Raw genomic sequence first — 22,950 nt, 5'->3', positions numbered from 1 at the left:
AACACACTACTCCAGACAGCGCTCTCAATCACAGAACTTTATTGAGTCTGAACAACAATGTAAAAGAACTAAAACATACAACAAATTCCACACATCATCATCAATAGAATCCCACAGAGGACACGTTTCCATGGAGATGATGTACTCATTATTCCTAATTGGTCCGTTAAGCGCCGTGACGGGCTGCAGTCATTGGTCAGGTTTGTTTACCTGGTGAAGGAGCGAACGTGTCGTCCCCTCCCCCCTCCGCTGCCTCCCCCACCGCTAAACTTCCCCCCCTGGGACCCCCTCCCCCCTCCTCCTCCTCCCTGACTCAGCCACGACAGGCCTGTACCCCCACGACCTCGAGGGGCGCGGTCCCGCGGAGCCAGGCGATATGCACCTGGAAGAGAGGGAGCGAGAAGAACAAGGGTGACCATCAGTAATTGTGCATGAAAGTATTATCTTGTATTCATGTTGTTCTCTGAATATGTGTGTGTGTGTGTGTGTGTGTTTATACAGTATGTACGTGTGCAAACGAGCATGTGTGTGTGTACCTGCAGGCTGCTGGCGTGAGGGCAGGGGGCCGCGTGTGAAGTTGCTCTGCCCGCCCCTTGCATCACTGTACGTTCCTCTGTGGGTAACCGGTGGCAACGGACCACTCCACGACGTGCCACCTCGCCCACCTTCACGGCGGGTATTATAGTTACCTAGAAGGGAGGGGGATGGGAAGACACGGTAGTCAATGGTTCTTTAAAAGACAACAGACCTACTTGTTAGTTTACAGCGATGTTCGTGTGTGTGTCAACATACCAGACAGCAGCACTCCTTTAGGCTGCGGTGGGGTGAAAAAGCGTGTCTGCTGGCTGTGGAAGGCAGCCCTGCCTCTGTTCCCAGTGAACAGGCCTCTGGTGGGGGGTTTGGGGGAGCTCTTTGGGGGTCGTTTGGGGGGCAACAGGCCCAGGGGAGTCCCAACGTCTTTAAACTCTGCCGCCACAAAGTCATCCACGTGCATGCTGGGAGGGCGCGAAGTGTTCTGTTTGCGCTGGCGGAAGATGTCGTGGGGGCGACAGAGCTGTCCCCCGAAGCCCCCCCCTACCTCGACCGCGAGGAGCAGCCATCATGTGGGCTCTCTTAGCTGGCTCGATGTAGTCTGACTTACCACTGCAGGGAGGAAGAGGACGACACAGGCATCTTTGTTAACATGTGGGTCACATACAATCACATTATGTACCTGAAGGTGATCAAAGTGTGTGTGTGTACCTGGTGATGAAGGTCTCGTGTTTGTGCTTGCCCAGCCTGAAGCCCTTGTTAGCTTTGGTATGACTGGGAGACAAGGGCTCAGACAGGAAGGAGCGTTCCAGCTCTGACTTCAGGTCCAACTCTGGACAACACTCCTGGGCCAGGCCTAGCAGGTCCACCTTCACCTACAGAGAGACAGAGAGGTTTACTCACACACACACAGACAGACAGAAAGAGACACACACATTCAAACAACACAGGTGTCTCACCATGTCTAGTTCAGCCTCCATGTCGTCAGTGTGGAAGGGGGAGAACCACAGAGCCTTCAGCTGCTCATCCAACACCTCCGACAACACAAACACCGTCCTGCAGGAGAGAAACACACACACACACACACACAGACAGTCAGAACAGGACACACAGACAGTCAGAACAGGACACACAGACAGTCAGAACAGGACACACAGACAGTCAGAACAGGACACACAGACAGTCAGAACAGGACACACAGACAGTCAGAACAGGACACACAGACAGTTAGAACAGGACACACAGACAGTCAGAACAGGACACACACAGCTTCGGGTCAAAACTGGGTCCATAGCATGTCAGTGGGGCATTCAAGACAAGCCAGATTCCCCAAACAGATTGAGTTCATACAGGCGCATAATTGAAAAAAACAGTTGATTAAAATTGCACTTTTGTTAAAGGTGCACTATGCAGAAATCGCTCTGTCATTTCCTGGTAGCTAAAATTCTAATAGTTCGCCTAATTTCTGTTTATGTGACAAAACAGGCAGTATAGTGTAGATCTAAACCGCATTATAAACTGGGTGGTTTGAGCCCTGAATGCTGATTGGCTGACAGCCGTAGTACATCAGAATATGACAAACACTTATTTATACTGCTCTAATTACGTTGGTAACCAGTTTATAATAGCAATAAGGCACCACGGGGGTTTGTGATATGGCCAATATACCACGGCTAAGGGCTGTGTCCAGGCACTCCACGTCCACGTTGCGTCGTGCATAAGAACAGCCCATAGCCGTTCTAAACTACAGGACTGTTTTGCTATCACAGACTGGAACATGTTCCGGGATTCTTCTGATGACATTGAGGAGTACACCACATCAGTCACTGGCTTTATCAATAAGTGCATCGAGGACGTCATCCCCCCCAGTGACTGTACGTACATACCCCAACCAGAAGCCATGGATTACAGGCAACATTCGCACTGAGCTAAAGGGTAGAGCTGCCACTTTCAAGGTGCGGGACTCTAACCTGGAAGCTTACAAGAAATCCCGCTATGCCCTGCGACGAACCATCAAACAGGCAAAGCGTCAATACAGGGCTAAGATTGAATCATACCACACCGGCTCCGACGCTCGTCAGATGTGGCAGGGCTTGCAAACTATTACAGACTACAAAGGGAAGCACAGCCGCGAGCTGCCCAGTGACACGAGCCTACCAGACGAGCTAAATCACTTCTATGCTCGCTTCGAGGCAAGCAACACTGAGGCATGCATGAGAGCATCAGCTGTTCCGGACGACTGTGTGATCACGCTCTCCGTTGCCGAAGTGAGTAAGACCTTTAAACAGGTCAACATTCACAAGGCTGTGGGGCCAGATGGACATGTGCTCCGGGCATGTGCTGACCAACTGGCAGGTGTCTTCACTGACATTTTCAACATGTCCCTGATTGAGTCTGTAATACCAACATGCTTCAAGCAGACCACCATAGTCCCTGTGCCCAAGAACACTAAGGTAACCTGCCTAAATGACCACAGACCCGTAGCACTCATGTCCGTAGACATGAAGTGCTTTGAAAGGCTGGTAATGGCTCACATCAACACCATTATCCCAGAAACCCTAGACCACTCCAATTTGCATACCGCCCAAACAGATCCACAGATGATGCCATCTCTATTGCACTCCACACTGCCCTTTCCCACCTGGACAAAAGGAACACCTATGTGAGAATGCTATTCATTGACTACAGCTCAGCGTTCAACACCATAGTACCCTCAAAGCTCATCACTAAGCTAAGGAACCTGGGACTAAACACCTCCCTCTGCAACTGGATCCTGGACTTCCTGACGGGCCGCCCCCAGGTGGTGAGGGTAGGTAGCAACACATCTGCCACGCTGATCCTCAACATTGGAGCACCCCAGGGGTGCGTGCTCAGTCCCCTCCTGTACTCCCTGTTCACCCACGACTGCATGGTCAGGCACGACTCCAACACCATCATTAAGTTTGCAGACGACACAACAGCCTGACCACTGCCAACGACGAGACAGCCTATAGGGAGGAGGTCAGAGACCTGGCCGGGTGGTGCCAGAATAACAACCTATCCCTTAACGTAACCAAGACTAAGGAGATGATTGTGGACTACAGGAAAAGGAGGACCGAGCACGCCCCCATTCTCATCGCCCGGGCTGTATTGGAGCAGGTTGAGAGCTTCAAATTCCTTGGTGTCCACATCAACAACAAACTAGAATGGTCCAAACACACCAAGACAGTCATGAAGAGGGAACGACAAAGCCTATTCCCCCTCAGGAAACGAAAAATATTTGGCATGGGTCCTGAGATCCTCAAAAGGTTCTACAGCTGCAACATTGAGAGCATCCTGACCGGTTGCATCACTGCCTGGTATGGCAATTTCTCAGCAAGGCACTTCAGAGGGTAGTGCGTACGGCCCAGTACATCACTGGGGCAAAGCTGCCTGCCATCCAGGACCTCTACACCAGGCGGTGTCAGAGGAAGGCCCTAAAAATTGTCAAAGACCCCAGCCAACTCAGTCATAGACTGTTCGCTCTACTACCGCATGGCAAGCGGTACCAGTGCCAAGTCTAGGACAAAAAGGCTTCTCAACAGTTTTTACCCCCAAGCCATAAGACTCCTGAACAGGTAACCAAATGGGACCAAATTACCCAGACTATTTGCATTGTGTGCCCCTCTACCAACCCCTCTTTTACGCTGCTGCTACTCTCTGTTCATCATACATGCATAGTCACTTTAACCATACCCACATGTACATACTACCTCAATAAGCCTGACTAACCGGTGTCTGTATATAGCCTTGCTACTGTTATTTTCAAATGTCTTTTTACTGTTGTTTTATTTCTTTACTTACCTAAACACACATACACAGACACACACACCTTTTTTTTTTGCACTATTGGTTAGAGCCTGTAAGTAAGCATTTCACTGTTGTATTCGGCACATATGACAAATAAACTTTGATTTGATATTGGCCATATACCACACCCCCTCGGGCCTTATTGCTTAAGTGAAATATATCTTCCATGACTGTTTCTGCTGTTTGAAGCTGGTGTGCAAAACCGAAAGTAAAAGACGCAAAAATGAAATTTAAGAACTGGAAGCATAAAAATAGCGCACATATAACAGATCTACCCCTTCTAGATGTGCGTTCAGTGAGAATGACAGATCTATACCTTACATTTCTATGTGAATTTGTTCAGCTCGCCCAAAAAGTTACATATTGCAGCTTTAACGGTATCTATTGGGCCAACAGTGTCAGTGGGCGGTAACCTGTGGTTGAACTGGGCCAATAGCGTGTCAGGGTTGGGTAGAGTGGGCTCCGTCTCAGGGGGAGAAGATGCGTCCATGGTGGTCTCCAGCGTCTGTCGTAGACCAATCACATTCTCCAACAGGGTCTCCAATGAATCCTCCTCCTTGCACAGCTTCTACACACACACACCAGTTACTTCCACTACTTCCGTCAGGAGATCTGTACTTACATTTATAATCATTACTATGCACAAAGTGTGTGTGTGTGTACCGTGATGTGTTTCTCTAGTGTGTTTAGAGGGTGTGTGTCAGTCTCCTCCCACTGCAGCAGAGCCTTCATCTCTGAGCCAGTCAGAGCCACAGACCTTGGGGGCGGGACCAGCCCGGACTCTTCCCCTCCACTCTCCTCCCCACAGCAACCCTGGGTATGAGAACAGAGAGAGTGACAGAGACAGATTAATGATATACGGGCGGACCGGCCTTCACATCGGCAGATAATGGTTGACCATGTTAATAATGGTTGATCATGTTGATATGGACTTGCTTGGGGTTCTACCAGAGGGTCAGTGTTGAGGATCTGTCGTAGGAAGTCCAGCAGAGCAGAGAGGAGTTCAGCAGAGTCTTTCCTGAAGGAGAACACCTGTCTCTTCAACAGAGCACACACACTGGCACTGTGCTTCTTCAGAGCCCTAAAAACACACATCTCTAAAGTTGAATTCGGTGTTCCACAGGGTTCAGTGCTTTAACCCCTACTATTGTCTATATACACATGCTACACTTGCATTGATCTAAACTCCTGGCAGTGAGGAGTGTGTGTGTACCCTTTGAGGTGGTAGAGTCCATAGTCATGTTCTGTGAGGAACATGAGTGTTCTGAGACAGGTGAGGAGCAGAGCGGCACTGCTCTCTCCGTTCCCCAAAACCTCCAGCAGAGAGTTGCACACTGATGAGATCATTTCCCGTCCTGGCAGGGCATTGGCCAGTTGCTCGGCCTCTGACACACACCCCTCGGCTGGGTGGGGCACCACCAGAGAGATGTCCTAACACACACACACACACACACACACAGCAGAGTTAACCCAATGAGTCCCACCGTTTACAAAAACATTTGTAGAGTCAGAATGATTTGAGATGCTTGGCAAAAGCTGACTCTCACGTAACATGTTTCGTCTCTATGATTCTCATAAACTACACAAGAGTCATTAGAAGGGGTTCTTCTACATAGAAGACCATAGTAAATCTCAGGACATAGTGTCTATAACACTGAAAGGGGTTATTCTACATAGAAGACCATAGTAAATCCCAGGACATAACACTGTAAGGGGTTCTTCTACATAGAAGACCATAGTAAATCCCAGGACATAACACTGTAAGGGGTTCTTCTACAGAGAAGACCATAGTAAATCCCAGGACATAACACTGTAAGGGGTTCTTCTACATAGAAGACCATAGTAAATCCCAGGACATAACACTGTAAGGGGTTATTCTACAGAGAAGACCATAGTAAATCCCAGGACATAACACTGTAAGGGGTCTTCTACATAGAAGACCATAGTAAATCCCAGGACATAGTGTCTATAACACTGTAAGGGGTTCTTCTACATAGAAGACCATAGTAAATCCCAGGACACAGTGTCTATAACACTGTAAGGGGTTATTCTACAGAGAAGACCATAGTAAATCCCAGGACATAACACTGTAAGGGGTCTTCTACATAGAAGACCATAGTAAATCCCAGGACATAGTGTCTATAACACTGTAAGGGGTTCTTCTACATAGAAGACCATAGTAAATCCCAGGACATAGTGTCTATAACACTGTAAGGGGTTATTCTACAGAGAAGACCATAGTAAATCCCAGGACATGTGTCTATAACACTGTAAGGGGTTATTCTACATAGAAGACCATAGTTAATCCCAGGACATAGTTTCTATAATACTGTAAGGGGTTCTTCTACATAGAAGACCATAGTAAATCCCAGGACACAGTGTCTATAACACTGTAAGGGGTTCTTCTACATAGAAGACCATAGTAAATCCCAGGACAAGTGTCTATAACACTGTAAGGGGTTATTCTACATAGAAGACCATAGTAAATCCCAGGACATAGTGTCTATAACACTGTAAGGGGTTCTTCTACATAGAAGACCATAGTAAATCCCAGGACATAGTCTATAACACTGTAAGGGGTTATTCTACATAGAAGACCATAGTAAATCCCAGGACATAACACTGTAAGGGGTCTTCTACATAGAAGACCATAGTAAATCCCAGGACATAACACTGTAAGGGGTCTTCTACATAGAAGACCATAGTAAATCCCAGGACATAGTGTCTATAACACTGTAAGGGGTTCTTCTACATAGAAGACCATAGTAAATCCCAGGACACAGTGTCTATAACACTGTAAGGGGTTATTCTACATAGAAGACCATAGTAAATCCCAGGAGCATAACACTGTAAGGGGTCTTCTACATAGAAGACCATAGTAAATCCCAGGACATAACACTGTAAGGGGTATTCTACATAGAAGACCATAGTAAATCCCAGGACATAACACTGTAAGGGGTCTTCTACATAGAAGACCATAGTAAATCCCAGGACATAGTGTCTATAATACTGTAAGGGGTCTTCTACATAGAAGACCATAGTAAATCCCAGGACATAGTGTCTATAATACTGTAAGGGGTTATTCTACATAGAAGACCATAGTAAATCCCAGGACACAGTGTCTATAACACTGTAAGGGGTTCTTCTACCTAGAAGACCATAGTAAATCCCAGTACATAACACTAAGGGGTTATTCTACATAGAAGACCATAGTAAATCCCAGGACATAAGACTAAGGGGTTATTCTACATAGAAGACCATAGTAAATCCCAGGACCATAACACGTAAGGGGTTATTCTACATAGAAGACCATAGTAAATCCCAGGACATAACACTGTAAGGGGTTATTCTACATAGAAGACCATAGTAAATCCCAGGACATAGTGTCTATAACACTGTAAGGGGTTCTTCTACAGAGAAGACCATAGTAAATCCCAGGACATAACACTGTAAGGGGTTCTTCTACATAGAAGACCATAGTAAATCCCAGGACATAACACTGTAAGGGGTCTTCTACATAGAAGACCATAGTAAATCCCAGGACATAACACTGTAAGGGGTCTTCTACATAGAAGACCATAGTAAATCCCAGGACATAGTGTCTATAACACTGTAAGGGGTCTTCTACATAGAAGACCATAGTAAATCCCAGGACATAGTGTCTATAATACTGTAAGGGGTTCTTCTACATAGAAGACCATAGTAAATCCCAGGACATAGTGTCTATAACACTGTAAGGGGTTCTTCTACATAGAAGACCATAGTAAATCCCAGGACACAGTGTTATAATACTGTAAGGGGTTATTCTACATAGAAGACCATAGTAAATCCCAGGACATAACACTGTAAGGGGTTCTTCTACAGAGAAGACCATAGTAAATCCCAGGACAAGATAAGACTGTAAGGGGTTATTCTACATAGAAGACCATAGTAAATCCCAGGACATAGTGTCTATAACACTGTAAGGGGTTATTCTACATAGAAGACCATAGTAAATCCCAGGACATAAGACTGTAAGGGGTTATTCTACATAGAAGACCATAGTAAATCCCAGGACATAGTGTCTATAACACTGTAAGGGGTTCTTCTACATAGAAGACCATAGTAAATCCCAGGACATAGTGTCTATAATACTGTAAGGGGATTCTACATAGAAGACCATAGTAAATCCCAGGACATAGTGTCTATAACACTGTAAGGGGTTCTTCTACCTAGAAGACCATAGTAAATCCCAGGACAGCATAACACTGTAAGGGGTTCTTCTACATAGAAGACCATAGTAAATCCCAGGACATAACACTGTAAGGGGTCTTCTACATAGAAGACCATAGTAAATCCCAGGACATAACACTGTAAGGGGTCTTCTACATAGAAGACCATAGTAAATCCCAGGACATACTATAACACTGTAAGGGGTCTTCTACATAGAAGACCATAGTAAATCCCAGGACACTATAACACTGTAAGGGGTCTTCTACATAGAAGACCATAGTAAATCCCAGGACGTGTCATAACACTGTAAGGGGTTCTTCTACCTAGAAGACCATAGTAAATCCCAGGACATAGTGTCTATAACACTGTAAGGGGTTCTTCTACAGAGAAGACCATAGTAAATCCCAGGACAATATAACACTGTAAGGGGTCTTCTACATAGAAGACCATAGTAAATCCCAGGACATAGGCATAACACTGTAAGGGGTTATTCTACCTAGAAGACCATAGTAAATCCCAGGACATAGTGTCTATAACACTGTGATAAGCTCACATAGTTGCTGTTATAAACTCTGGACAGTTGTCACTGACTAGTTAGATATTCATTTTCCAGTGAGCAAACCATTTCTGTACTTAGAGCATTCTTATAACTACATTTCTATTGGGTTTTTGCTCTGTCAATAAAACTCATGAATGCACCTGTTTATGTCAAATAGTTAGGTGTTGTACTTGTAGCCCTGGTTGTCCTGAAAAGAACATGGTAAAACACTTCATTGTGAGACTAAATATAACGGCTGGACATGCAGATAAATAAAAGTCAGATAAATGTCTTGGGACTGATGGGGTTAAACACCTTTCTCTATCCCTCTACCGCTCCCTCTTACCTGGCTCAGCCTAATACGACCCCCTGCTAGTCTGACACATAGTTCAGACTAAAGAGCATCCACAAAGACCTACATGTTTATGAACATAACACGCACCAATTCAGCCCATACCTCTCCATTGTTACCGCTGGAGGAAAAACATCAGCTAGTGGATGAAGTGCATTAGCTTCATACAATACCAGGTGCTTCGTGTGTTACCTGGTCACACAGTGACTGCAGGACAGTTCCCACCAGCTCTGCACAGTGCTGTTGTGGCAGGGCGTGGTCAGCAGCGGGAACCAATAGGGACAGTAGCAGGGGGAAGACATCAGCCAATGGCTCGTCTCCAGGGGCGGAGCCAGAGAGCAGGTGTAACGTTGCGATCTTACAGGCTCTCTGGGAAACCAGGGTGTCGAATAGAGAGAGGAGACGCAGGACCTGCCCCCAACCCGGACTCTTACCCTCAACACTGAAAAACACAACCACACATACCGAAATCAAAAACACAACCACACATACCGAAATCAAAAACACAACCACGCATACCGAAATCAAAAACACAACCACACATACCGAAATCAAAAACACAACCACGCATACCGAAATCAAAAACACAACCACACATACCGAAATCAAAAACACAACCACGCATACCGAAATCAAAAACGCAACCACACATACCGAAATCAAAAACGCAACCACACATACCGAAATCAAAAACGCAACCGCACATACCGAAATCAAAAACGCAACCGCACATACCGAAATCAAAAACGCAACCGCACATACCGAAATCAAAAACGCAACCGCACATACCGAAATCAAAAACGCAACCGCACATACCGAAATCAAAAACGCAACCACACATACCGAAATCAAAAACGCAACCACACATACCGAAATCAAAAACGCAACCGCACATACCGAAATCAAAAACACAACCACGCATACCGAAATCAAAAACGCAACCGCACATACCGAAATCAAAAACACAACCACGCATACCGAAATCAAAAACGCAACCACGCATACCGAAATCAAAAACACAACCGCACATACCGAAATCAAAAACGCAACCACGCATACCGAAATCAAAAACACAACCGCACATACCGAAATCAAAAACACAACCGCACATACCGAAATCAAAAACACAACCGCACATACCGAAATCAAAAACACAACCGCGCATACCGAAATCAAAAACACAACCGCACATACCGAAATCAAAAACGCAACCGCACATACCGAAATCAAAAACGCAACCGCGCATACCGAAATCAAAAACGCAACCGCGCATACCGAAATCAAAAACACAACCGCACATACCGAAATCAAAAACACAACCGCACATACCGAAATCAAAAACACAACCGCACATACCGAAATCAAAAACGCAACCGCACATACCGAAATCAAAAACACAACCGCACATACCGAAATCAAAAACGCAACCGCACATACCGAAATCAAAAACACAACCGCACATACCGAAATCAAAAACACAACCGCACATACCGAAATCAAAAACACAACCGCACATACCGAAATCAAAAACACAACCGCACATACCGAAATCAAAAACGCAACCGCACATACCGAAATCAAAAACGCAACCAAGCATACCGAAATCAAAAACACAACCGCACATACCGAAATCAAAAACACAACCGCACATACCGAAATCAAAAACACAACCGCACATACCGAAATCAAAAACACAACCGCACATACCGAAATCAAAAACAAAAACATCAGAGAAGGTATCATGGTGGTTCTAATTTGGACGTGAAATAATATACAAGGCCAATTAGGGATTTATTTGGCTTGCCATCTTAGTACAAGAGGTGCATAAGGGTGTGTGTTTGCGACTGTCTTACGGCTGTAGTTCCCCCAGCAGGAACTCCAGCAGGGTCTTCATGATGAGGGTCGCGGTGGGAGAGGAGAGGTCAGCCAGCTGGACACACACACGTCGCAGCATGGCCAGCAGCGGAGGACAGCTAGTTCCACACACACACCCGAGGGCATCTGCAAACACACCCCACTGCACCCGCAGGTGCATGCTCCACAACTTCCTGGTGTTCAACGCTACAGCCACGTCCTGGACAGAGATTACCTGGAGGGGGACCGGCACAACACACAACTAGAAATCTGTTTCCCTTCGGTTTGGATGTTTCCAACATGAAAGTCCTACTGCTTTCAATCCTCATGCATTGATTAGTTTGTTAAGTGTCAATCCGACGACCTCCAGACTGTTGCTGATGATGGCTGTAGCAACATGAGAAGCAGCAGGCGTGTGTGTGTACCTGCGTGCTCTGCATGGGCAGGGGGAGTGGTAGCAGTTCAGACAGCAGGGTGAGGCCAGAGAAGAGTCCTTCTGGTGCTTTCAGTAGAGAGCCCAACACCTCCTTCAGCATCAGAGACCATGTGTTACTGAGCAGAGTCTCCTCTGTGTGGGTCATCTACAGGGGAAATGATACCCAATTTATTACACGCAACACACACACACAACATTATGTTAAAGGTCAATCAGAAAAGAGCTCTCTACCTGTTCACTGACTCCCTGTGTGAAGGTGAGCAGCACATCTACGATGAGGGCCTGAACCTTGGTCTCCTCCCAGTCTAGACGTCCAGAGGACGGGGCTGAACACACCACCATGTGTAGCGTCACCAACGTGCTCGCCACACGCGTGTCCCTGAACTGGAAGGCCCCGCTGCGCAGCAGCTCTGTCAGCATGGTCCGCAGCAGCCTTAGCGTGTTAGCGCACACGCCAAGGATCATACAGCGCTGTGGGGTGGGTCCCATGTGTCCGTGCACACGCCAGGCAGGCAGCAGCACGCTACACAGCTTCTGGAGCACACAAACACACGTGTCCAAGCCCTCCCCAGAAAACAACTGCACCCCCGCTAGACTCCACTTCAGATCTCTCTGCTGAGCCTCTACGGCGGGAGGGGGACAGGCGATCTGGCAGAGGACCCTCAGAGCAGACATCAGTCCACTTCCCTCTAGAGTCAACACGTTCTGGACGTTCTACAGGGACACACACGGGACAGACAGGACAGAATGGGTTTTCTGTTAGTAATATGACCAATAATACACATGTACATACACTAAGTATTTTATTTACATCAGCCACACAGTGCATGCGGAAAGTATTCAGACCCCTTGACTTTTTCCACATTGTTACTTTACAGCCTTAATCTAAAATTGATTAAATTGTTTTTCCCCCTCATCAATCTATGCACAATATGCCATAATGACAAAGCAAAAACACCTGTATTTTTTTTTTAACATTGCAAATGTATAAAAAAAAGTACAAAAAACTGAAAACAAATCACATAAGTATTCAGACCCTTTTTTCAATACTTTTGTGGAAGCACCTTTTGCAGAGATTACAGCCTCAAGTCTTCTTGGGTATGACACTACAAGCTTGGCACACCTGTATTTGGGGAGTTTCTCCCATTCTTCTCTGCAGATCCTCTCAAGCTCTGTCAGGTTGAATTGGGAGCGTCGTTGCACAGCTATTTTTAGGTCTCTCCAGACATGTTCGATCGGGCTCAATTCCGGGCTCTGCTGGGCCACTCAAGGACATTCAGAGACTTGTCCCGAAGCCATTCCTGTGTTGTCTTGGCTATATGCTTAGAGTCGTTGTCCTGTTGGAAGGTGAACCTTCTCCCCAGTCTGTGGTCCTGAGCGCTCTGGAGCAGGTTTTTATCAAGGATCTCTCTGTACTTTGCTCTGTTCATCTTTCCCTCGATCCTGACTAGTCTCCCAGTCCCTGCAGCTGAAAAACATCCCCACAGCATGATGCTGCCACCACCATGCTTCACAGTAGAGATGGTGCCAGATTTCCTCCAGACTTGACACTTGGCATTCAGGCCAAATAGTTCAATCTAGAGCAGAGAATCTTGTTTCTCATGGTCTGAGAGTCTTTAGGTGCCTTTTGGCAAACTACAAGCGGGCTGTCATGTGCCTTTTACTGAGGAGTGGCTTCCGTCTGGCCATTCTACCATAAAGAACTGATTGGTAGAGTGCTGCAGAGATGGTTGTTCTTCTGGAAGGTTCTCCCATTTCCACAGAGGAACTCTGGAGCTCTATCAGAGTGACCATCGGGTTCCTGGTCAACTCCCTGACCAAGGCCCTTCTTCCCCGATTGCTCAGCTTGGCCGGGAGGCTCTAGGAAAGTCTTGGTGGTTCCAAACTTCTTCCATTTAAGAATGATGGAGGCCACTGTGTTCTTGGGGACCTGCAATGCTGCAGAAATGTTTTGGTACCCTTCCCCAGAGCTGAGCCTCGACGCAATCCTGTCTTGGAGCTCTACAGACAGTTCCTTCGACCTCATGGCTTGGTTTTTGCTCTGACATGCACTGTCAACTGTGGGACCTTATATAGACAGGTGTGTGCCTTTTCAAATCATGTCCAATCAATAGAATTTACCACAGGTGAACTCCAATCAAGTTGTAGAAACATCTCAAGGATGATCAATGGAAACAGGATGAATAAGAAGGTAACGTACATTATTTTTTTTTTAATTCAAGGGGTCTGAATACTTTCCCAAGACGCGCGCGCACGCTCTCCCTCCCTACAAGACCTGGGTCAGCCACTGTCACAACTATTTGCACTGTCACAACTATTTGCATGTACCGCAGGGCAGCTCTCTAAGCACTCTACTGTTTTCTTTTTTTACCAATGACCTGCCACTGGCATTACACAAAGCATGTGTGTCCATGTACGCTGATGATTAAACCGTATACGCATCAGCAACCACAGCTAATGAAGTCACTGAATCCCTTAACAAAGAGTTGCAGTCTGTTTTGGAGTGGGTGGCCAGTAATAAACTGGTCCTGAACATCTCTAAAACTAAGAGCATTGTATTTGGTACAAGTCATTCCCTAAGTTCTAGACCTCAGCTGAATCTGGTAATGAATGGTGTGGCTGTTGAACAAGTTGAGGAGACTAAATTACTTGGTGTTACCTTAAGATTGTAAACTGTCATGGTCAAAAGAAAGATGCTTTTTTGACACCACATTCCACAGGCTCTAGTTGTATCTTATCTTGATTATTGTCCAGTCATATGGTCAAGTGCTGCAAAGAAAGACCTAGTTAAGCTGCATCTGGCCCAGAACAGAGCAGCACGTCTTGCTCTTCATTGTAATCAGAGGTCTAACATTAACACTATGCATGAAAGTCTCTCTTGGCTAAGAGTTGAGGAAACACTGACTGCCACTTGTTTTCATAAGAAACAATGTGTTGGAAATTCAAAATTCTTTGCATAGTCAACTTACACAAAGCACTGACACATACACACACACATACACCCCCCACCAGACATGCCACGAGGGGTCTTTTCACAGTCCCCAGGTCCAAAACAAATTCAAGGAAGTGTCCAGTATTATACAGAGCCATGACTGCATAGAACTCCCTTCCATCTTATATAGCACAAGTGAACCGCAAAGCTGGTTTAAAAAACAAATAAAGCAACACCTCATGGCACAAGGCCTCTCCCCCATGTGACCTACTTGTTGTGTATATGTACTGACATGTATGTGTAACCGCTCGATGGGCGCACACACACACACACACACACACACACACACACACATTAATGTTTTTAAATAGTCAAGTCTTTAGTCTCAAATGTCTTTTTTGTTATGTGTCGTACCCCAGTTGGAACCCCAGTCAGACCCCAGTCGGGACCCCAGTCAGACCCCAGTAAGACCCCAGTAAGACCCCAGTCGGAACCCCAGTAAGACCCCAGTCGGAACCCCAGTAAGACCCCAGTCGGAACCCCAGTCGGAACCCCAGTCGGGACCCCAGTCAGACCCCAGTAAGACCCCAGTAAGACCCCAGTCGGAACCCCAGTCGGAACCCCAGTAAGACCCCAGTCGGAACCCCAGTCAGACCCCAGTCGGGACCCCAGTCAGACCCCAGTTGGGACCCCAGTAAGACCCCAGTCGGAACCCCAGTCAGACCCCAGTCGGGACCCCAGTCGGGACCCCAGTCAGACCCCATTCGGGACCCCAGTCAGACCCCAGTCGGAACCCGAGTCAGACCCCAGTCGGAACCCCAGTCGGAACCCCAGTAAGACCCCAGTCGGACCCCAGTGAGACTAGCTGTCGCCATAGTTAAATAACGTTTATTGAAAAAGTATGGATTTCAGCTAACAAAGAAAGGAACGCAACTACAGAAGACAAACACAGGTACAAGTTAAGCGCTTCATAACTTTTTTAAATGTATTTAAGTATCGTGCGTGCGTGCGTGCGTGTGTAGGGAGCTGAAGGCCTGCAGCCAAGTCATCATTATGAAGGATTAAACAAACAGCAACAACAGGTTATCAGTCCTTGGGGACATGTAGTGTAACAGCTCACCTGTTTGATGTAGTCTATGAGGCTGGGGATGCTCCCCATCTCTAACTTCACCTTGTCCAGAGGTTCCAGCCACTGACTCAGCTCTGGAACACAACACCAACACTGAGAGGATCACTTAGTGTTGCAGTTCACCTTGCAAGGAATTCTGAATAGTAGTTTAACACGTTTTTTGGGGGGTACTTTTCTCCCCAATTTCGTAATATCCAATTGATAGTAACAGTCTTGTCCCATCGCTGCAACTCCCCTGCGGACTCGGGAGAGGCGAAGGTTGAGAGCCATGTGTCCTCCGAAACACGACCCGCCAAGCCGCACTGTTTCTTGAAACACAGCTCGCTTAACCCGGAAGCCAGCCGCACCAACATGTTGGAGGAAACACCGTCCAGCTGGCGACCGAAGTCAGCTTGCAGGCGCCCGAAGTCAGCTTGCAGGCGCCCGGCCCGCCACAAGGAGTCGCTAGAGCGCGATAGGACAAGGAAATCCCATCCGGCCAAACCCTTCCCTAACCCGGACGACGCTGGGCCAATTGTGCGTCGCCTCATGGGTCTCCCAGTCACGGCCGACTGGGACACAACCTGGGATGGAATCCGTCGATGCAGTGCCATAGACCGCTGCGCCACTCGGGAGGCCTTCAACACATTTCTAAGTGGTTATGGGTAGGGCTATGTCATTACAATGATAGAGTTGGGTGTAGAAGTATTTTTAAGATGAAGGTTTAGGGACTACCAGTTCACCCACTGTTGATAAGATTGTTTTGGCGTTATAGGTCAGAGGTTAGGGGTTAAGGTTGGATACCAGAAAATGAAGGAAAGCCGCACACTCTAAGAGCTCAGATGCAAAAATTTCATCACCAACGTTTCGACAGCGAAGCTGTCTTCATCAGGGTATCATCAAACACTGCGAGATGAGTCATTTATAAAGTGTCAAGAGACACACAGGTGTTTGTAATCATGGCCAAGTATGGCCTAATATCATTGGTTAACTCAAATATTAAAAAAATGGCATACAAAGAACATACAAAAAGACAAACAAATGGATAGCATACGATCATAGCATTTGTAGTCTAAAATGTATCTAACAAACAATTACAATGGCAAAATCACAATTATCACAAGAATGGTTTAAGATAGAAGTCTATGTTGAGACCGAAGGGAGCAAGGGTCTTTAAATTAAAGATCCAGGCAGCCTCTCGTTTTAACAATAAATTATCAAGGTCACCCCCTCTCCTCGGGAGGGTGACATGTTCGATACCAATATAGCAGAGACGAAATCGGATGGTTTGCTTCCAAAAGTGGGCGCAACTGGGTAAGTTAAGTTTTTGCACCTAATGGTGCTACGATGCTCTGAGATACGTACTTTTAATTCACGCTTTGTTTTACCCACATAATTTTTACCACAAGGACAAGTTATAAGATAAATAACTGCCTTAGTGGAACACGTAATAACACCTTTAATTGGGATAGATTTCCCTGTTTGGGGGTGTTTGAAGGATCTACATTTATAAGTGCCATTGCATTGAGCACAGCCATTACACTTGTAATTTCCATCCAGTATGGCGCAAATAGACGTTGTTCAGGAATATCTTGGGGTGGTAAATCAGAGTGTACCAATTTCAGAGACAATTGGTACACTCTGATTTACCACCCCAAGATATTCCTGAACAACGTCTATTTGCGCCCATACTGGATGGAAATTACAAGTGTAATGGCTGTGCTCAATGCAATGGCACTTATAAATGTAGATCCTTCAAACACCCCCAAACAGGGAAATCTATCCCAATTAAAGGTGTTATTACGTGTTCCACTAAGGCAGTTATTTATCTTATAACTTGTCCTTGTGGTAAAAATTATGTGGGTAAAACAAAGCGTGAATTAAAAGTACGTATCTCAGAGCATCGTAGCACCATTAGGTGCAAAAACTTAACTTACCCAGTTGCGGCCCACTTTTTGGAAGCAAACCATCCGATTTCGTCTCTGCGTTATATTGGTATCGAACATGTCACCCTCCCGAGGAGAGGGGGTGACCTTGATAATTTATTGTTAAAACGAGAGGCTGCCTGGATCTTTAATTTAAAGACCCTTGCTCCCTTCGGTCTCAACATAGACTTCTATCTTAAACCATTCTTGTGATAATTGTGATTTTGCCATTGTAATTGTTTGTTAGATACATTTTAGACTACAAATGCTATGATCGTATGCTATCCATTTGTTTGTCTTTTTGTATGTTCTTTGTATGCCATTTTTTTAATATTTGAGTTAACCAATGATATTAGGCCATACTTGGCCATGATTACAAACACCTGTGTGTCTCTTGACACTTTATAAATGACTCATCTCGCAGTGTTTGATGATACCCTGATGAAGACAGCTTCGCTGTCGAAACGTTGGTGATTAAATTTTTGCATCTGAGCTCTTAGAGTGTGCGGCTTTCCTTTATTTTCTAGTGTTCTACTCCGCTAGCCAGCACCTCGCCTTTAAAGGTGTGCGTTTCTTTTTTCTAAGGTTGGATACCAACCTGGCGTTGTTATAGTCAGGGGTCAGGAGCTACGCACCCTGTAGTTTAGCGTTGGTGTCATCAGCCTTGGCCAGGATGAGTAGAGGAGCAGCGTGTTGTTCCATCGTACGGAGATCACTGGAGTTCTGAACCACCATCAGCACCAGCATACACGCATAGTTATAGGTCACCGCCTTCCGGGCCTTGGCCTCCCCGTGTCCGTCCTTGCTGTGGTGCTGCAGCAGCGTAACCAGACAGGAGAGGTTGTTCTCCAGGCTGAAGACGTGGGCCACAGCGCTCCTCCCAGTCTGTGTGAAGGTGATGAGGTAGAGGGCATGGAGCATGCTCAGTACCTCCGCACTGTCCCCCTCCTCTAGCCCCACCCCTCCCTCCCCGCCGGCAGTCACGTGACTCATCAGCTCAGACACGCTCTGGAGGGCATGCAGCGCCTGCATCAGCCACACCCCAAACCCTCTTCACCCAATCCGGGGCCCGAGAACCCGCCGTCGCCCCCAGTGACCATAGGCTCCTCTCCCTCAACCTCGGCGACGGTTGCTAGGAGGCGGAGCAGCAGGTTGGTAGGCGTGGGCTGGGCCAGCATGAAAAGCAGTCCTGATTGGGTGAGAGACAGAAAGTGCAGGACTTCCCTGACGGCGTGAGTGACACCTGTATGCCCCGCCGCCACCGCTGCTGACAACGCCACCGCCGAGCTCTCCAGGAAGTGACATGCATGCATGTACCTGTGGGGTGTGGGGGAGAGTTATTAGTACAAATTACTGTGTGTGTGTGAGTGAGTGAGTGAGTGAGTGAGTGAGTGAGTGAGTGAGTGAGTGAGTGAGTGAGTGAGTGAGTGTGTGTGTGTGTGTGTGTGTGTGTGTGTGAGTGTGAGTGTGTGTTGTACCTACCTGTACAGTGTAGGGTAGGGGTCGTCTCTCTCCTGTGGACCAGTAATACGTGCGGTTGTAGGGAAGGCCTTTCCAGGGGGCTGGACCATGGTGTGGGGGGCGGTCTCTAGAAGGTGATGTAACTCTTCTAGAACCCCAGCCAACCTATCCAGCTCAGCCTCGCTGACAGGGGAGGGGCCTAATGATGTCTCCTCCTCCATGGCTATGTCAGGCTCCTCCCCCTCATCCTGAAATATAACACTGATCATTTTTATATACTGATATACTGTAGTAATTATATGGACAGTAGAGCCTCAGTCATAGAAACCCCAGAGTTCCACACTGAACTGGGAACTGGTTATGAAATGGGAAACTTTATCAGACCCAAATGACTGTTCTTAAAACGCAGATCTCCAGTCAGTGTGTGCTTACCTGCAGAGACTCGCTCCAGGCTGCCGCTGTCCTCTGCAGGTCAGTCATAACCTCATAGGCGTGGCCTTTCTGCAGAATGGCGTTGCCCGCGGTTACCACCCGCACGGTTTCCTCCCCCAGGAACAGCTGCACCAACCGCTGCGGGGACGGCACACACACACACACACACACACACACACACACACACACACACACACACACACACACAGTTAGAAACACACGCAGCCTCTCTATTATAAGGTCTTCATGTGTACCGTATGTCTATGGCCCCTCTCACCTGGTATCCACTCCTCTCCATCTCCCCCTCCTGTAGGAAGGCCTCCACACCAGCAGGGGCACTGGTCAGAGCATCCAGAGCCCTCAGGATACACAGCTTCAACGTGGACGACACATGGTCCACCTGGAGCAGCTCTAGTAGGAGCTCCAGGGCTCCCTCGTGCAGCAGCGCAGTGAGGCCCTGTGGGCACTCGGCCAAGCAGGAAGCCAGCTTAGCTCCAGCTTTCAGCTGCCTGAGGTTTAGAGCAATGGGTTGGGTCAGAGCTATCTCCATACTAAGACCCTGGAGAGCCCATTGGACCAGAGCTCCAATAGGCTCCTCCCATTCCCCCTGTCCAATCAGAAAACCCAGCCCTCTAGCGAGCAGCCCTGATGCCTGCTCTAGGGCCGTGACCCAGCGGGAGTCACGGTCCTCTCCTATCCCAGCCAGGAGCTCTCTCATCTGGGCAACAACCTCAGCCTCTGCCCCTTCTCCACCTCCAGGCCCCTGTGGACCAACATACACAGCCCTCCTAGCCCTCTCCAGCTGGGAGTCGAAGCGGGTCTTGTAGGGAGGGGTGAAGTAGAGCAGTGGGCGTAGCTCTCTTTCGTAGGGGTCGTACTGGACTGGGGGCACAGAGGCCAGGTCTTCAGGGGTGTAGTCAATGTCAAAACTGGGCAGCTTAAAACTCCCATTGTCCAAGTCATCCTCATCACTACTGATCTGCTCATAACCATCATCACCTGGAGGAGGAGGGAGGGAGGGTGAGTGAAGGAGAAATATTGTAAAACAACAAAAACAAACACAGAAAAGAAAAGACCTCACAACACTCACATAAGTGCTAAAACATGAAGAACATGATGAAATGACAGTTCACTCAACCAAGAGTTAAGAATGAGAGAGAATCACAGCACACAGGCACAGTTAGTTTGTCATGCAAGGGGATCTGATACTACAGCAGCAACAGCCATGGCTCTAAGCCTTATGATTACAACTGGTTAGGCTGGTTGGAATGGCACTGAGCAGGGTTGGGGTTGAGGGGTCTGAGCAGGGTGTAGGGTTGAGGGGTCTGAACAGGGTGTTGGGTTAGGGTTGAGGGGTCTGAACAGGGTGTAGGGGTTGAGGGGTCTGAACAGGGTGTAGTTGGGTTGAGGGGTCTGAACAGGGTGTAGGGGTTGAGGGGTCTGAACAGGGTGTAGGGGTTGAGGGGTCTGAACAGGGTGTGGGTTAGGGTTGAGGGGTCTGAGCAGGGTGTGTAGGGTTGAGGGGTCTGAGCAGGGTGTAGGGTTGAGGGGTCTGAACAGGGTGTAGGGTTGAGGGGTCTGAACAGGGTGTAGGGTTGAGGGGTCTGAGCAGGGTGTAGGGTTGAGGGGTCTGAACAGGGTGTAGGAGGGTTGAGGGGTCTGAGCAGGGTCTAGGGTTGAGGGGTCTGAACAGGGTGTAGGGTTGAGGGGTCTGAACAGGGTGTAGGGTTGAGGGGTCTGAGCAGGGTGTAGGGTTGAGGGGTCTGAACAGGGTGTAGGGTTGAGGGTCTGAGCAGGGTGTAGGGTTAGGGTTGAGGGGGTCTGAACAGGGTGTAGGGTTGAGGGGTCTGAGCAGGGTGTAGGGTTGAGGGGTCTGAGCAGGGTGTAGGGTTGAGGGGTCTGAACAGGGTGTAGGGTTGAGGGGTCTGAACAGGGTGTAGGGTTGAGGGGTCTGAGCAGGGTGTAGGGGTTGAGGGGTCTGAGCAGGGTGTAGGGTTGAGGGGTCTGAACAGGGTGTAGGGTGGGTTGAGGGGTCTGAGCAGGGTGTAGGGTTGAGGGGTCTGAACAGGGTGTAGGGTTGAGGGGTCTGAACAGGGTGTAGGGTTGAGGGGTCTGAACTGGGTGTAGGGTTGGGTTGAGGGGTCTGAGCAGGGTTAGGGTTGAGGGGTCTGAACAGGGTGTAGGGTTGAGGGGTCTGAACAGGGTGTAGGGTTGAGGGGTCTGAACAGGGTGTAGGGTTGAGGGGGTCTGAACAGGGTGTAGGGTTGGGGGGGTCTGAGCAGGGTGTAGGGTTGAGGGGTCTGAACAGGGTGTAGGGTTGAGGGGTCTGAACAGGGTGTAGGGTTGAGGGGTCTGAACAGGGTGTAGGGGTTGAGGGGTCTGAACAGGGTGTAGGGTTGAGGGGTCTGAGCAGGGTGTAGGGTTGAGGGGTCTGAACAGGGTGTAGGGTTGAGGGGTCTGAACAGAGTGTAGGGTTGGGTTGAGGGGTCTGAGCAGGGTGTAGGGTTGAGGGGTCTGAGCAGGGTGTAGGGTTGAGGGGTCTGAACAGGGTGTAGGGTTAGGGTTGAGGGGTCTGAGCAGGGTGTAGGGTTGAGGGGTCTGAACAGGGTGTAGGGTTGAGGGGTCTGAACAGGGTGTAGGGTTAGGGTTGAGGGGTCTGAGCAGGGTGTAGGGGTTGAGGGGTCTGAGCAGGGTGTAGGGTTGAGGGGTCTGAACAGGGTGTAGGGGTTGAGGGGTCTGAACAGGGTGTAGGGTTGAGGGGTCTGAACAGGGTGTGGGTTAGGGTTGAGGGGTCTGAGCAGGGTCTAGGGTTGAGGGGTCTGAGCAGGGTGTAGGGTTGAGGGGTCTGAACAGGGTGTAGGGTTGAGGGGTCTGAACAGGGTGTAGGGTTGAGGGGTCTGAACAGGGTGTAGGGTTGAGGGGGTCTGAACAGGGTGTAGGGTTGAGGGGTCTGAGCAGGTTGTAGGGTTGAGGGGTCTGAACAGGGTGTAGGGTTGAGGGGTCTGAGCAGGGTGTAGGGTTAGGGTTGAGGGGTCTGAGCAGGGTGTAGGGTTGAGGGGTCTGAGCAGGGTGTAGGGTTGAGGGGTCTGAGCAGGGTGTAGGGTTAGGGTTGAGGTGTCTGAGCAGGGTGTAGGGTTAGGGTTGAGGGGTCTGAGCAGGGTGTAGGTTAGGGTTGAGGGGTCTGAGCAGGGTGGGGTTAGGGTTGAGGGGTCTGGACAGGGTGTAGGGTTGAGGGGTCTGAACAGGGTGTAGGGTTGAGGGGTCTGAACAGGGTGTAGGGTTGAGGGGTCTGAACAGGGTGTAGGGTTGAGGGGTCTGAACAGGGTGTAGGGTTGAGTGGT

At 48.3% G+C, this 22,950-nt stretch overlaps 1 protein-coding gene across 1 annotated transcript in view; it reads right to left on the bottom strand.

Annotated features, from left to right (window-relative positions):
- Positions 1-22: 22 nt before the first annotated feature.
- Positions 23-22,950, bottom strand: part of LOC106605874 (protein virilizer homolog) — a 30,411-nt gene continuing 7,483 nt past the window's right edge. The window contains 20 exon segments of the mRNA XM_045719014.1: positions 23-382; positions 537-689; positions 793-1,063; positions 1,065-1,143; positions 1,243-1,406; positions 1,491-1,587; positions 4,773-4,927; positions 5,023-5,172; positions 5,308-5,440; positions 5,573-5,790; positions 9,654-9,903; positions 11,315-11,550; positions 11,741-11,896; positions 11,983-12,465; positions 15,804-15,886; positions 18,352-18,765; positions 18,798-19,033; positions 19,199-19,425; positions 19,610-19,747; positions 19,887-20,608. Of these exon segments, the coding sequence (XP_045574970.1) occupies positions 207-382; positions 537-689; positions 793-1,063; positions 1,065-1,143; positions 1,243-1,406; positions 1,491-1,587; positions 4,773-4,927; positions 5,023-5,172; positions 5,308-5,440; positions 5,573-5,790; positions 9,654-9,903; positions 11,315-11,550; positions 11,741-11,896; positions 11,983-12,465; positions 15,804-15,886; positions 18,352-18,765; positions 18,798-19,033; positions 19,199-19,425; positions 19,610-19,747; positions 19,887-20,608 (4,541 nt within the window). The 3' untranslated portion in view covers positions 23-206.

This window comes from Salmo salar, chromosome ssa05 (assembly GCF_905237065.1).
Source record: "Salmo salar chromosome ssa05, Ssal_v3.1, whole genome shotgun sequence".
Classification (NCBI taxonomy): Eukaryota; Metazoa; Chordata; class Actinopteri; order Salmoniformes; family Salmonidae; genus Salmo; species Salmo salar.
This window is presented reverse-complemented; position numbering and strand designations above follow the sequence as displayed.